This window comes from Salvelinus fontinalis, chromosome 14, assembly GCF_029448725.1.
Source record: "Salvelinus fontinalis isolate EN_2023a chromosome 14, ASM2944872v1, whole genome shotgun sequence".
Lineage (NCBI taxonomy): Eukaryota > Metazoa > Chordata > Actinopteri > Salmoniformes > Salmonidae > Salvelinus > Salvelinus fontinalis.
In genome coordinates this window covers 44,822,358-44,836,802 of record NC_074678.1, presented here as the reverse complement: position 1 = coordinate 44,836,802, position 14,445 = coordinate 44,822,358, and the positions used below count along the sequence as shown (strand labels likewise).

General features: G+C 44.4%; 1 protein-coding gene across 3 annotated transcripts; it reads right to left on the bottom strand.

Annotated features, from left to right (window-relative positions):
- Positions 1–356: 356 nt before the first annotated feature.
- LOC129810961 (mediator of RNA polymerase II transcription subunit 16-like) lies at positions 357–14,391 on the bottom strand. 3 transcript variants are annotated; one of them, XM_055861997.1, is made up of 16 exons: positions 14,208–14,391; positions 13,535–13,714; positions 13,241–13,345; positions 12,697–12,866; positions 10,646–10,927; positions 10,285–10,434; positions 8,063–8,168; positions 7,628–7,783; positions 7,049–7,269; positions 6,433–6,639; positions 4,843–5,053; positions 4,110–4,243; positions 3,672–3,864; positions 1,355–1,571; positions 1,040–1,123; positions 357–796 (listed from the first exon to the last, which is right to left on the bottom strand). In XM_055861997.1, exons 2-16 carry the CDS (start codon positions 13,674–13,676, stop codon positions 670–672), a joined length of 2,505 nt encoding a protein of 834 aa, XP_055717972.1. In that variant the 5' UTR covers positions 13,677–13,714; positions 14,208–14,391; the 3' UTR covers positions 357–669. The 3 variants fall into 3 exon arrangements, with proteins under 3 accessions (XP_055717972.1, XP_055717971.1, XP_055717970.1); XM_055861996.1 differs by having other exon boundaries at positions 13,241–13,348; positions 13,535–13,719; positions 14,208–14,388; XM_055861995.1 differs by having other exon boundaries at positions 13,241–13,348; positions 14,208–14,388.
- Between the last annotated feature and the right edge of the window lie 54 nt (positions 14,392–14,445).

Genomic DNA, 14,445 nt, shown 5'->3' with positions numbered 1-14,445 from the left:
TGTGTTTGAAAAATCTCTAGTCCTTTTTTATTAAACAGAACCTCTTCTGGGAGTGGGAAGTAAAACCCTTCATTTTGATATAAAACCATCTTCAGTTAATTCCACTCATTATTAGTTCCTTCATCTAATCCCTGGTGCACATGACAGGACTAAAACCAGATTAGGTTCTATACACACGAGATGTTTAGTACCCCCATGTGGCACAAATTGCCAACTACATCTGACACACAAACCACCAAGGACCAAATCCTAATTATTGTGCAAATCTCCCATTGACATCAATGCACAATGGACATGAAAATATGAACAAAAGCATCCAAATAGGATTCAAAGTAAAAAGTCACACCTCTCACCCGTAAGGTCCTCAAGAAGCTTTATTTTCTTGACACGCGTTTGAATATAAAAAGGGACATGAAAAACGTGGTTCCTACTTACAGGTAGGAAACAATGATGGCATGATCACAGCCTTTCCAAATGGCGATATGTGCAATACAACTGCATTGATATCCAATACTTCATCATACTGGATATGGAATCTGTCCTTCGTGATATCTGCTAGGAGGCAGCAGCGCTGTGCAATCTACTGTCCAAACTCCAAAGGCTGATCTAGAGTCAGGGTTTGCGGTGGCCATGGGCTTGTCAGAGTCAATAGTTGTCCGTTGACTGATCTCAGGACAGTGTGGAGGGAACCCTTCTCCAGAGGCCTCCGCACAGGCAGTTCTTGATCCAGCGTTGCTCCCACTGCTTCATTGCGTTGGTCTTGTTGGGCGAGCGGAGCATGGTCACACAGCCACATCTGCGATGGAGAGAGAGGAAGAAAGAGAGAGAAATAGGGAGAGAGAGTGAATAAATATTTAAAAAGCAGGGTCGGGAAAAGACAATCTTCAAATTGTTGCTTGCTTTGGACCAACAAAAAGGTTCTTAAAAGTGTAAAGTTACATGTAGAGGGATATGCTGATGTTATGATGTAATGTTAAGGTAGAAATAAGGGAAAGATGCAAGTGCTAGGGAGTGGGTGAAAGAGTAAGTGATGTCTGACCGGGTGCAGGCTTTGCTCTCCTCTGTGGGGCAGACTCCCATGTGGAGACAACGTAGATTATCCATCCTCTGGGCCCCTGGGCTCCTGGAAACACACATTTTAGCAAATGGGCTGTTACTTTTTCAACTTCACCTGACCTTTGACCCCAAATAGTGATCCAATGACAACTGTGTTTTGAATTTTTGCCTCAACATAGTACAGTGCTACTGCCTTGGTCACTTGAGCACTATCCCCAATTGTAACCCTAAAAAGTCTACCAGGTACCCTAAAAAACCCTTTTCTAAATGCCAGCTAGCCTGCTCCTGTGGGTCTCACCTAGAGAAGATCTCCACCTGGGCGGTGGAGTTGAGACCCGGAAGGCTGTAGGGCTTGCCAAACTGCAGCCGCAGAGGTTGCTTGCCCTGCAGCTTGCAGATGATGCCGTCGTTGACGGGCAGCCAGTCCATGCTGGGCACCAGCAGCTGGCTGGGCAGCAGGCAGCACTCGTCTATCAGCGGCTCATCAGGCTCCTGGGGGTGGCCCTCGTCCCGAGCTGGAGACATACATGGGTGAAGGCCAGGCACACATACAGTGAGCTCCAAAAGTATTTGGACAGAAACACGTTTAGTTTGGGCTCTGTACTCCAGCACTTTGGATTTGAAATTATACAATGACTATGAGGTTAATGTGCAGAAGGTTAGCTTTCATTTGAGGGCATTGTTATCTATACCGTGTGAACCATTTTAGAAATTACAGCACTTTTTGTACATAGTCCCCCTATTTTAGGGAACCACAAGTATTGGGTCTAATTTACTTACTGTATTAAAGTAGTGAGTAGTATTTGGTCCCATATTCCTAGCACGCAATGACTACATCAAGCTTGTGACGAGTGAGTGAAAAATGATGATGAGTGAGAAAGTTAGAGGCACAACAATCATATCAAGACATGCTAACATCTCACCATTACCAATAACGGGAGGTTATCATTTTTTGGGGTGGTAGGTATGATATTTATAACTTTCTCACTCATCATTATTCACAATTCATTCATGATTATCTGTAATCCACATTAATGTTGTTTAGAAACCGATTTTATTCGGTTATTTTATATATATATACACACACAATAAAAGTTACAAAAAATACAAGAAAATGACATTATTTACCCGTCTATTGGGCACAAAATAAATCGGAAACAAAAAAAACTGCAAATGCATCCAACAAATTTGTAGTCACAAGCTTGATGTAGTCATTGCGTGCTACTTTTGACAACTTTAATACACATGTGAATTTGTCCAAATACTTTTGGATATTGGGCAGGGCTCTCCAACCCAGTTCCTGGAGGACTACTAGGGCGGGGCAATATGGCCTAAAAATCAACAATTTTTATTTTATTTTATGTTCTCTAAATAAGCTAGTTGTCCAATTTAGAAATAAAATACACCGCATTTTAAACAGTCAGCAATAATCAAATTAATTCAGGGCTTGTGAAATGACACCTAGGCTAAATATAAGCCTTCGACAACCATAAGACCCACTAATAATGACATTATTTGATCATTTTTACACTAATCACTAATCTGGTTTTCATGTCTGTCCCTTTTGTTTACAAATGTAACCACAATCATTCATAATGCACATTCACTAATAATGACCAACTTCTTGTAGCAGGCATTACAGAAAATGAACACAGACCTCATAAACAAGCTCTCAAGCACAAGCCCACGTGCTAGTGAGTAGCCAGCTAATCTGTATATTTCAAGTCTAGCCAACTTGGATCTATTTGCTAGCTAACAAGACAGAACAGTTGAATTGTTATGAACACAGCCTTCTGTCTGTCTCCAACTGTTTGAACAGCATGTTAGCCTGTCCACTTTGTTCACATGTTGAAATCAAGTGGCCTACCTTATTTCTCAGAACAAGAATGAGTTGCCAATTCCTGATATAATTGTATTTTATGCTCATTGCACTTTTATAAAACGCAGACTAGATGGCTAGTATTACAGTCTGTGGCTAAAATCCTACTAGTGCTATGTGGTACCGCAATGCCGCGTACAACAGAAACTGAACATTCATTTTCCAGAATCAATGTTCATTGTAGCCCTTGATCATGGACGAAGGAGTCTTCTGTAGGGAGGAGTTTTGATAAGAGCCCAGACGCTCAATCTGAACATTAACGCGTCGCTTGCGGTACGGTTTTGGAAGCATAAGGACCTTACCTTTCATATCAGAAATTTTATTTAAAAAAATAAAACTAAAAGGTTAAATTGATACACACCTTGATAGTGTTAGGGTTCCCACACGGCCATATCTCCATATTATAGCGCTTGCTTACGGAAGACAAGAGGCGAGCACCTGAGCTAATTAGCCACCTAGCTGCTCCAAACACCCGTGTGCAAGCATAACTCGGGAAGTCTAGTTTTGTCGGTTGCAGGCACCCATGTCTGTATGGATCTGTGCAAAACTGCTACAGTAAGTGTATCTTTTTTATTTGAAGGATTCTTTCTGGCTGATGAAAGAGAAGAGCCATATGTTTTCGAAAGCCACATCGCGGGAAAAACCCTTGAATGAGTAGGTGTTCTAAAACTTTTGACCGGTAGTGTACACCCCATGCATCCACCTAGTCAGCTACACATGTTCGCCCCATCCTTACAGCAGAGCCAGAGCTTGGTGAGCAGGCGGAAGAGGAGCGACATGCTGTCCTGGTTGTCCGAGGTGGCCGTGTAGATGGGCAGGCAGCCAGGCTTCAGCAGGCCCCAGATCCGGATCATCACCATCATTTCACGTAGCATGCCCAGGGACGAGCCGTCGCGCAGGAACCCAAAGCCGGGACGCACGATGGAGCCCTGAGAGAGGACACGAGTTAATACAGACAGGCGGATAGAGACAGACAGCACAGACACACACTCTATACTGGCACCAACTCTACATTCTTTCAATGCAACATCATATCATTAATATCAAATGTGGTAAGCATGGGGTTCTGGAGCATTGCACAATTTTTCAGCACGTTGTGAAAAGGCCTATAGCTCGAGTTAATGGAAATGTAGGAGTAAATCCACACACAAATGGTGTTGCACTGGAGACCCACCTGATTGGGTAGGTTAGCCATCAGGTAGAGCACAAAGTCTCCCACCCATTGGATGAGCTGCTGCAGAGACTGGAGCGGGGGGCCGTCCAGCACAAACTCCTCTGTCTTCAGGTTGATCATCACCTTATCGATATCTACGGAGAGGGGGAAGGTCAATCGCAACCAGAATCACTGATGTCTTGAAATAAAACGGCCCATAATTGTAGGTACTAGCTAGCAGATAGGAGGGCCAGCAACACAGCCTTATGGCTACAGAATCGGTCTGGTCAACAATAACAACAGGTCACTATGTACAACTCAAGCTCAGTTACAAACTGAAAAGAGTTCCAGCCTCACATTAAAGCTGCATTATGTAACTTTTTGGGCGACTAGAACAAATTCACATAGAAATGACGCGGCAGATATGTTCTATGTGTGCTATTTCTATATGCTTCCCATTCTTAAGTTTTTGTACACCAGCTTCAAACAGCTAAAAATACAATATATTGGGTTATTGAAAAGATATTTCACAGCGGTTTAGATGGTACAATGATTCTCTACACTATGCATTGGTTGAAATTAGGTGAAATATTCGAATTTAGCAACCAGGAAATGCAATATAATGCAATATATTTATATATATATAAAATATGCAACCTGCATATTGCACCTTTAAGTGAAATTGGTGTCCGAAGTAGGATACGTCTATTCATTGATTATACAGGTATAATGGTAGTGATGCTAGTCCTCCCACCAGTGTCAGTATTTTTGGCGCATATCTCTGCCAGCCTATCCCCGGGGCTCTTGTCTGGCGTGTTGAGGACGTGGGGCCTCAGCAGGGACTTGAGGGTGGCGCTAATGGCGATAAGGAGGAGCTTGGCGTGGAAGTCGCAGGCTCGCGCCGCCGTAGCCACCGACAGCTTACAGAGAGAGGCCTTCACTGCGACGATGCGTGTCGAGAGCACCTACCACACACACACACACACACACAGTATATTATAAAAACAAACAAACAATTCCATCCCTTCATTGTCACACATTTCAGTTTGTCAAACCTAACGCCCTGCAGTGAGGATCCCTGGGTTGTGTTTTGAAATGTCTACTAACACCCAAATTTGTCCGATACGAACATACACTACATAGCCAAAAGTATGTGGACAGTGTGTGCTCGTCAAACATCTCATTCCAAACTCATGGGCATTAATATGGAGTTGGTCCTCCCTTTGCTGCTAATACAGGCTCCACTGTTCTAGGAAGGCTTTCCACTAGATGTTCCATTCAGCCACAAAGGTATTAGTGAGGTCAGGCACTGATGTTTGGCGATTAGGCCTGTCTCGGGGTTGAGGTCAGGGCTCTGTGCAGGCCAGTCAAGTTCTTCCACACTGATCTCGAAAAACCATTTCTTTATGGACCTCACTTTGTACATGGGGGTATTGTCATGCTGTAACAGGAAATGGCCTTCCCCAAACTGTTGCAACAAAGTTGGAAGCACAGAAATAATGTAATTGTATGCCGTAGCGTTAAGATTTCCCCCGAACCATGAAAAACAGCCCCAGATCATTATTGCTTCTCCACCAATCTCCACCAAACTTTACAGGTGGCACTATGCATTCGGGCAGGTAGCGTTCTTCTGGCATCCGCCAAACCCAGATTTGTAAGTCAGACTGCCAGATGGTGAAGCGTGATTCATAACTCCAGAGAACGGGTTTCCACTGCTCCAGAGTCCAATGGCGTTGAGCTTTACACCACTCCAGCCAACGCTTGGCATTGCGCATGGTGTTCTTAGACTTGTGTGCGGCTGCTAGCCCATGGAAACCCATTTCATGAAGCTCCCGATGAACAGTTCTCGTGCTGAAGTTGCTTCCAGAGGCAGTTTGTAGTGTTGCAACTGAGGACAGAGGAGTTTTACTCGCTATGATTTACATCACTCAGCGGTCCCGTTCTGTGAGCTTGTGTGGCCTACCACTTCGCGGCTGAGCTGCTGTTGCTCCTAGATATTTCCACTTCACAACAACAGCACTTACAGTTGACCGGGGCAGCTCTAGCAGGGCAGAAATTTGACGAACTGACTTGTTGTTAAGGTGGCATCCTATGACAGTGTCACGTTGAAAGTCACTGAGCTCTTCAGTAAGGCCATTCTATTGCCAATGTTAGTCTCTGGAGATTGCATGGCCGTGTGCTCGATTGTATACACCTGTCAGCAACGGGTGTGGCTGAAATAGCCAAATCGACTAATTTGAAGGAGTGTCCACATAATTTTGTATATATAGTGTATATTTCAATTTCCCGTTGCATAACATTTCACTACGGTGTGCCCTACTGAACACGACCCTGGTCCACCTACCTGCTGCAGGGCTTGGTTCTGTCTCATGTACTCTTCATGAAGCTTCTCCACCAGGTTATGGACCATGCCCGGCTGCACGTGGAGCAGCACATCCCACCAGTCGTAGCCCGTCACCATGCAGTACTCCAGTAGGAACAGCAGGTGGCGCAGCAGTGTGTTCATGTCCAACATCTGGCCCATGGAGGGAGACACACGGATCATGTGCAGCTGAGGGAGAAAAGAGCCAAAGCAGAGATCTAAAATTTGGCCGCAGTTTTTTTTGTTGCTGTTCATATCTGGGGGCTCGCCTGGGATGATAACCAGAATTAGGGATAGCTTATTGTTGCTAGAGAGGATAAAGTTATTTGAGTTTTTATTTTGCCTTTAGACCACACACTGCTGTAAGCGTTAACCCCAATGGCTGGTTGACATTCAAGGGACATTGAAGGTAAAAATAGAATATTTTGCCTTTTTTCAAAAACGTGAGCCATCTAAGCTATACTATCATCTACCGAGATAAAAGGGTGATACGGTACTGTGTGGGACATTTTAAGGTCACTGCATAGTCTACGGATCTGAACGCATTGACGTGGGGTTGATGTGCTCCAACTAGCTAACTTGTGCCACCGTCTCTCACCTTGCCGTGGTTGTCCACTCCGGCCAGGGCAAGCGAGGTCCAGGAGAACTGCAGGGCCTTGAAGTGGACGGTGTGGCCGCCGGCACGCTGCCGCTTGATGGCCGGCTCGTCCCCGGGCCGCTGGGAGGAGCCCGAGGAGGAGCCGTAGAACACGCCCATAGTGTGGAGGGACAGCCGGTGGAGGATCTGGATGCTGCCATCGTGGAAGGCTAGTGCCAGGCCTGGGAGGGACCACCATACAGAATCTCATCAAATGTAATTCACTTTATTGATCTCCAAAGGTGGACATTGACACCAGCAGTACACACAGACAGGGGCAACAGTGAGTGTATAACATTACACACTTTCTCTGCCATTATACATCAATCTGTCTTGATACAACTATGTTGTGTGGGACACATTCAATGTAGCTTCCACTTCCCAAACATGTTTCTTGAGCATAGAATGACTTCTTCTTTGGTGGGTTTAATAGTACTGCAAATCAAAAGGAAAGGTGTACGGAAAGGAAAGGTGTATGCTGCCACCTGAAGTAATCAAGAGTAGATATGGAGGGTCGATGATGGGTTATTGGGCACTTACCAAGGCCTGGGCAGAACTTTGTGTCCGACGCCACCTTTAAGTCAGGGTTGGAGATGGAGATGGGCAGCTTGGGCAGAGCAACGGCCGACACGCGGTCCAGGTCATTGGTGGCAGAGAGGATGCGCCATTTCAAGATCATCGGCTGTTTCTCACCCACTGTGGGGGTGGAGAGGAGAAAGGGTGAGTAAGGGTTGTGTCTGTGTGGCTTTATGGGGGCACCTCAATTGTGGAATCATTAACTGGTCTCCCTTCCTTAAACTGAATTGATCTGAAAACACAATGGAGGGTTCCTAAAGATAATTGACTGTCAACTGTTCAGTTCTTTAAAGAAAGTGGACGATTGGAACCAACTTTAAACTATTGAGATACCCCCTATAGTTATACTTATATTTTCCATGAAGAGTTCTTCCTGGTTTTTGTTGTTCTCCTCCTTACCTACTGGTGAGCGATGCTGGAATATGTTATTAACAGGGAGGCCTTCTTTTCGCAGTGACCAGCACTCTACGATGCTGCCCGTCTGACTGGAGGCACACAACAGCACCTAAAGGAGTATTAATATCATAGTCACACACACACACACCTCAGTCAACTGGTTAACACTCCCTGCAATTTAACAGGTCTTTGTATCATCCATCAAAAGTAGGGCTGTGACGGTATTGGATTTTTGGATGTTGGTTATTGGTCAGCCAAATGACTGCGGTCACCGTAATAACGGTTCGAATAGCAAGAAAAATGATAATACATTAAAAGACGCACATTTCCTCCTCCTGACTGCATGTGATGCTGCTGCAGGGAGGGGGGCATTGTCTAGCCAACCAAAGACTCATTAGCTACAACACCTGGCTTGTTTCAGCAAGGAGCAACAAAGTTCCATCACGTTGTAGAGTCCATGTTACTGCAGAAACGGACTCAACCGCACGAATGTCCAGCTGTCCTGTCTTCAGTCAGCGTTTTATTTTTACGTTTATGACTGTTATTATATTATCATGCCGGTCTTCATCCATAACCGTCCATCACGCGGTTATACGGTAACTGTGCCAGGCATAATTACATGTAGGCTCTACACTGTTTGAATACATAAACTCAGAAAAAAAAGAAACGTCTTCTCACTGTCAACTGCGTTTATTTTCAGCAAACTTAACATGTGTAAATATTCGTATTAACATAACAGGATTCAACAACAGAGACATGAACTGAACAAGTTCCACAGACATGTGACTAACAGAAATGGAAAAGTGTGTCCCTGAACAAAGGGGGGGGGGGGGATAAAAATCTAAAGTAACAGTATCTGGTGTGGCCACCAGCTGCATTAAGTATTGCAGTGCATCTCCTCCTCATGGACTGCACCAGATTTGCCAGTTCTTGCTGTGAGATGTTACCCCACTCTTCCACCAAGGCACCTGCAAGTTCCCGGACATTTCTGGTAGGAATGGCCCTAGCCCTCACCCTCCGATCCAACAGGTCCCAGACGTGCTCAATGGGATTGAGATCCGGGCTCTTCGCTGGCCATGGCAGAAAACTGACATTCCTGTCTAGCAGGAAACCACGCACAGAACGAGCAGTATGGCTGGTGGCATTGTCATGCTGGAGGGTCATGTCAGGAAGCCTGCAGGAAGGGTACCATATGAGGGAGGAGGATGTCTTCCCTGAAACGCACAGCATTGAGATTGCCTGCAATGACAACAAGCTCAGTCTGATGATGCTGACACACCGCCCTAGACCATGACGGACCCTCCACCTCCAAATCGATCCTGCTCCAGAGTACAGGCCTCGGTGTAACCCTCATTCCTTCGACGATAAACGCGAATCCGACCATCACCCCTGGTGAGACAAAACCGCGACTCGTCAGTGAATAGCACTTTTTGCCAGTCCTGTCTGGTCTAGCAACGGTGGGTTTGTGCCCATAGGCGACGTTGTTGCCGGTGATGTCTGGTGACAACCTGCCTTACAACAGGCCTACAAGCCCTCAGTCCAGCCTCTCTCAGCCTATTGCGGACAGTCTAAGCACTGATCGAGGGATTGTGCGTTCCTGGTGTAACATGGGCAGTTGTTGTTGCCATCCTGTACCTGTCCCGCAGGTGTGATGTTTGAATGTATCGATCCTGTGCAGGTGTTGTTACACGTGGTCTGCCACTGCGAGGACGATCAGCTGTCCGTCCTGTCTCCCTGTAGCGCTGTCTTAGGCGTCTCACAGTACGGAATTGCAATTTATTGCCCTGGCCACATCTGTAGTCCTCATGCCTCCTTGCAGCATGCCTAAGGCACGTTCACGCAACTGAGCAGGAACCCTGGGCATCTTTCTTTTGGTGTTTTTCAGAGTCAGTAGAAAGATCTCTTTAGTGTCCTAAGTTTTCATAACTGTGACCTTAATTGCCTACTGTCTGTAAGCTGTTAGTGTCTTAACGACCGTTCCACAGGTGCATGCTCATTAATTGTTTATGGTTCATTGAACAAGCATGGGAAACAGTGTTAAAACCCTTTACAATGAAGATCTGTGAAGTTATTTGGATTTTTACGAATTATGTTTGAAAGACAGGGTCCTGAAAAAGGGAGGTTTCTTTTTTTGCTGAGTTTATGTTGTACTGGTAAGTGATAAAGCTGGAAAGAACTCCCAATAAAGGACACTTGACAACGTGTTCACAGTGTGTGTCTCTCACCTGCTCTGAGTTCTCCCTGGTGAGGAACTTGAGGTGTGTGACGGCCGGGTACTTGTCCCTCCTGACCGGGTCTGTGGTGCAGCGCATAAAGAGCGACGGCAGCAGCTCCGTGTCGATGCGACACTTCTCGTTGACCACGCTCACGCACACCTTGAGTTAGGATCACGATAATGGCATTGCAATAATAGTACTACTTGATACATTACATTGGAGTAAACCTTCTTCACAAGAAAAGAAAATGCATTAGCATTTGTACAGTGTCGCTTGCCAGACTTATCAGAGACACGAAGACTGGCTAGCACTTCTGGTGTTAGCCAGTAATGATAAAAAATTATGTTGTAGTATCATTGCTAGCTAATACCTTGTAGAACTGCACAGGTGAGGAGCTACTGCCGTCCGTTGCCGCCACCACGATGTTGCCCCCGCCGGTGAATGCGATGTCGGCCAGGGCAACACGGCCCCTCAGGCGACACAGGCTCTCGCTGGCTGTCAGCAGCTGTCCGTTGGGCTTCAGCAAGGACACCGTGACCAGGCCGCTCACCGTCACTGCCAGCCAGCCTTCCATGGGCTTACCCCCGAACAGCGTGAGAGACGGCGAGAACTTGACCCGTGAAAACTTCTCCCCGAAGTTGGTGGAGCCCGACTGGGGTGGGGGAAGGTTGGAGGAGAGGTAGAGAGAGAGTGGGTAGTAGCACATTTCAACAAACTAAGTGGCAAACTACAGATATGCAGATATGTCTGTATATGCTTGTTATATGCAGTGCTTCACAGCCATTTTACAGCACCCCTGTCAAATAGTGGCAGATACAGTATTGGCAGATCTCAAGAGCTTTAACCCCTTACACTCATGAGAATTAGCCTATACAAGACTACATTTAAATGTTTCTTACAGAAGAAATATGGAAAGCATATGCATAACCATTGTAGAAATTAAAAAGGGAACAATTAAGAGATTATGGGAAAAGTATTAGACTAAAGGTGAGGACACAACAGTTCACCTGACACAAGACTGAATCCAAACATTACACTGTTGATTTTACATGGATTTTACATTTACTGTACTTTTTGGAGCATTGGTTGATAACGAAATCTGAAAATACTCTGGATACATTCAGTAACATAATAAGAATAATATTCTTGGAAAAATTTGGAGTAAGTGCAACATAAGGCAAAAAAAAATTCAAGGGTTTGAGTGAAAGGTCTAACTGGTGTTTCCAAGTGGCCACACACCTCTCCAAAGTGTGCACAGTTCCTAAGTCATTTTAATGCACTTTTATGACTCAAAGAAGAGTCTTCAACTATAAGGTGCATTTTTTTATCTCCTAGCTGTGCCGTTGAGAAACTAGCGCAAGCACACTTTAAGTTGTTTTGATGTGAACCCAGCCCTGCATTCCCGCCTTTACGCAATTACTGTTGTTGCTTACGCAATCCAAAAACGGTCCATTATAAATCGCAATCTGGGTCAGGTGGGCATAATTTGAAAGTTTGCTCTATTGTCAACATGACTAGCTAAATTATAAAATACGATTTTACAGTGTTAGGCTTCATACGGCAATTCAGAGAAGCAGATCGTAATTTTGGTGCGCATAGAATGGAGTCATAAGTGCATTCTGGTGTGTAGTCCGCGGCAAATCTTCTTCAAAATACAACAAACATAGGCTCATTCTGTTCAGGACAACATAGGGTGTAAAGCCATGTCATCTTGTAACTGTACATCAAACATAGTGTTCCTAAACGTTGACACTGTGTATTACATAGGTTTTATGATATGGAAATGTGAAGTGGACATTTGGACTCACGAGTGTTTGGCCTGCTTGTATGAGGTTTATTATAATCCTCAACGTATCATCTCTCAAAATACATTGAGTCCTCGTAATTTACAGCTTCCCTCACTCAGACAATAAAACATTTGCAAAAGTTGCCCAATTAGCGCGAGGAATGGGGGCAACTTGTCAAGCGCAGTGCTCATGTTCAGAACGGCTGTCAGTCAAAACCCATACAGAGCTGTGAAGCGGACACCCTGAGCTCTGACATCATGTATAGCATGTTACTGTACAGCCACTGCGTTCCAATTTAGCCGCTTATCAGTGTCCAAATCTGCCAATTTCTACAGTGTAAAGGTTTTTATTTTATTTTATTAAACCTTTATTTAACTAGGCAAGTCAGTTAAGAACAAATTCTTATTTACAATGACGGCCTAGGAACAGTGTGTTAACTGCCTTGTTTAGGGGCAGAACGACAGATTTTTACCTTGTCAGCTCGGGGATTCGATCTAGCAACCTTTCAGTTACTGGCCCAATGCTCTTAAACTTGTCTATAAAATACTGACAAAGTAATAAATCATAAGGTCCACATAGACAGTTGAGAAGAGCTGGTAGACACTGTGAATATGAGAATAAGCTGGTCCATTACCATCTCCACATGCAGAGCCAGCTTGACTCCATTATGCAGCCAAGACAGAGCTACGATGGGGTCTCCGTCCACAGCACTCCCTAGTGAAGTCTCCCAGCTGTTCACCAGGTGATCTGCCATCGCCCAGCACTTGATCTGCCCGTCTCCATCAGCAGACAGCAACCTGGAACCTGGAACACACAAAGACACATGAACGGATGCAATCGTGCGTGTGCGCGCGCACACACACGCGCAACCTTTAAACTCAATACACCAGGGACACTTCCTGGCATTCCACATTAGTCTATCTGGACTGATTGGGCAGTTGCACCTTTAAAGGAATAATTCACTCAAACTACTTTTCAATAACTTGCCACATCATCATGATTATGATTACAATTAGCTTTTTGAAAGACCTATATCTTGAAAACTTGATTGCTGTATTCAAACATTTTGGGACCGTATCAACAGTGGACTAATTTATAATATATAAATATATATATATATAGTTTGAGTGGATTATTCTTTTAAGGGTGGATTTGGTGTTACTACTATGTTGACCCACCTGATTGGTCCCACTCCAGACAGGATATGACCTCGGCATGTCCAGAGTAAATGGAGTACACATCCCATGGGTGCTCTGTGTCAATGATGTGGACCATATGACTGACTTCTGAAATAAAGCAAATTGCTGCAGTGCATGTTCTGCTAATCAAGTCACTAGGCGTTGAATTACATATGCAAAATGATATGTGTTTATAGGATCAAAACTGATACGGGCAATGGGATTTGTTTGATTTGCTCTGCACAATAACATCAAAACTGTCAGAAGATCAGTACCAAAAGCATAGCTGTGTACCTTTCTCATCTTCTTCATTTTTTAGGTCTGTGGTAAAGGCAACTAGGTTCCTGCAGGACCAGGCACACACCAGTGGGATGGATGGGCAGTGGTTGCTCTTGGGTCTCTTCTCCCACTCACAAACATAGGCCACCTCCATCATTCAACCATACACTTGTCCACTGATTGAGCATGTGTTTTCTGTCCTTGTCCAATCAGAGAAATGTATGTTTAATCCGTCCCTTGCGTGGCTTCCTTGGGCTACACTTTGCAGGTATAACACACGCAAGAGACATAATTCTAGCTAGCTGCATGTCAAATTAGCTTGTAATCATATTCTTCTAACATAATCACTTATTAGTTCGTTAGGTTACTTAGTTAGCGAACCGTTATATGGTCATGTAGGTTGCTCTGGATAATAGCGTCTGCTAAATAACTCAAATGTAAATATATGTTGTAATAAAGCTTAGTAGCTAATATGCATTAGCTGCTTGCATAAACTAGCTATATAAATAATTATCCTGATTAGCAAGCTAGCATTAGCTAGATAGCATATAGCAATGGTAAAATGTAGAGAACCTGACCATGAAGCAACTACATAAGAGGAACTAATAATAAAATAGTAATAATCTAGCTAAATGTACATCTCTTATTCATAGAACTAGTAGGTGAGATTTAAAATGTATTTCCTTACCATCTATCTAGCACTGTGCAATAAATCAGGGGTGTATTAATTAGTCCGATCCTGTTGCAAAACATTTTACAACGGAAACTATTTACTCCCAAAAGTAAAACGTTTTGCAACGAGAGTTTCTATTGGACAAATTGTCCAAAAAGTCCCTCCCCGGTTGTCGTATTCCGTTGCAAAGCGTTTTGCAAATCTGATGTTAATTTGACAAAGCTTTTTGCAACGGAATATGACTAATGAATAC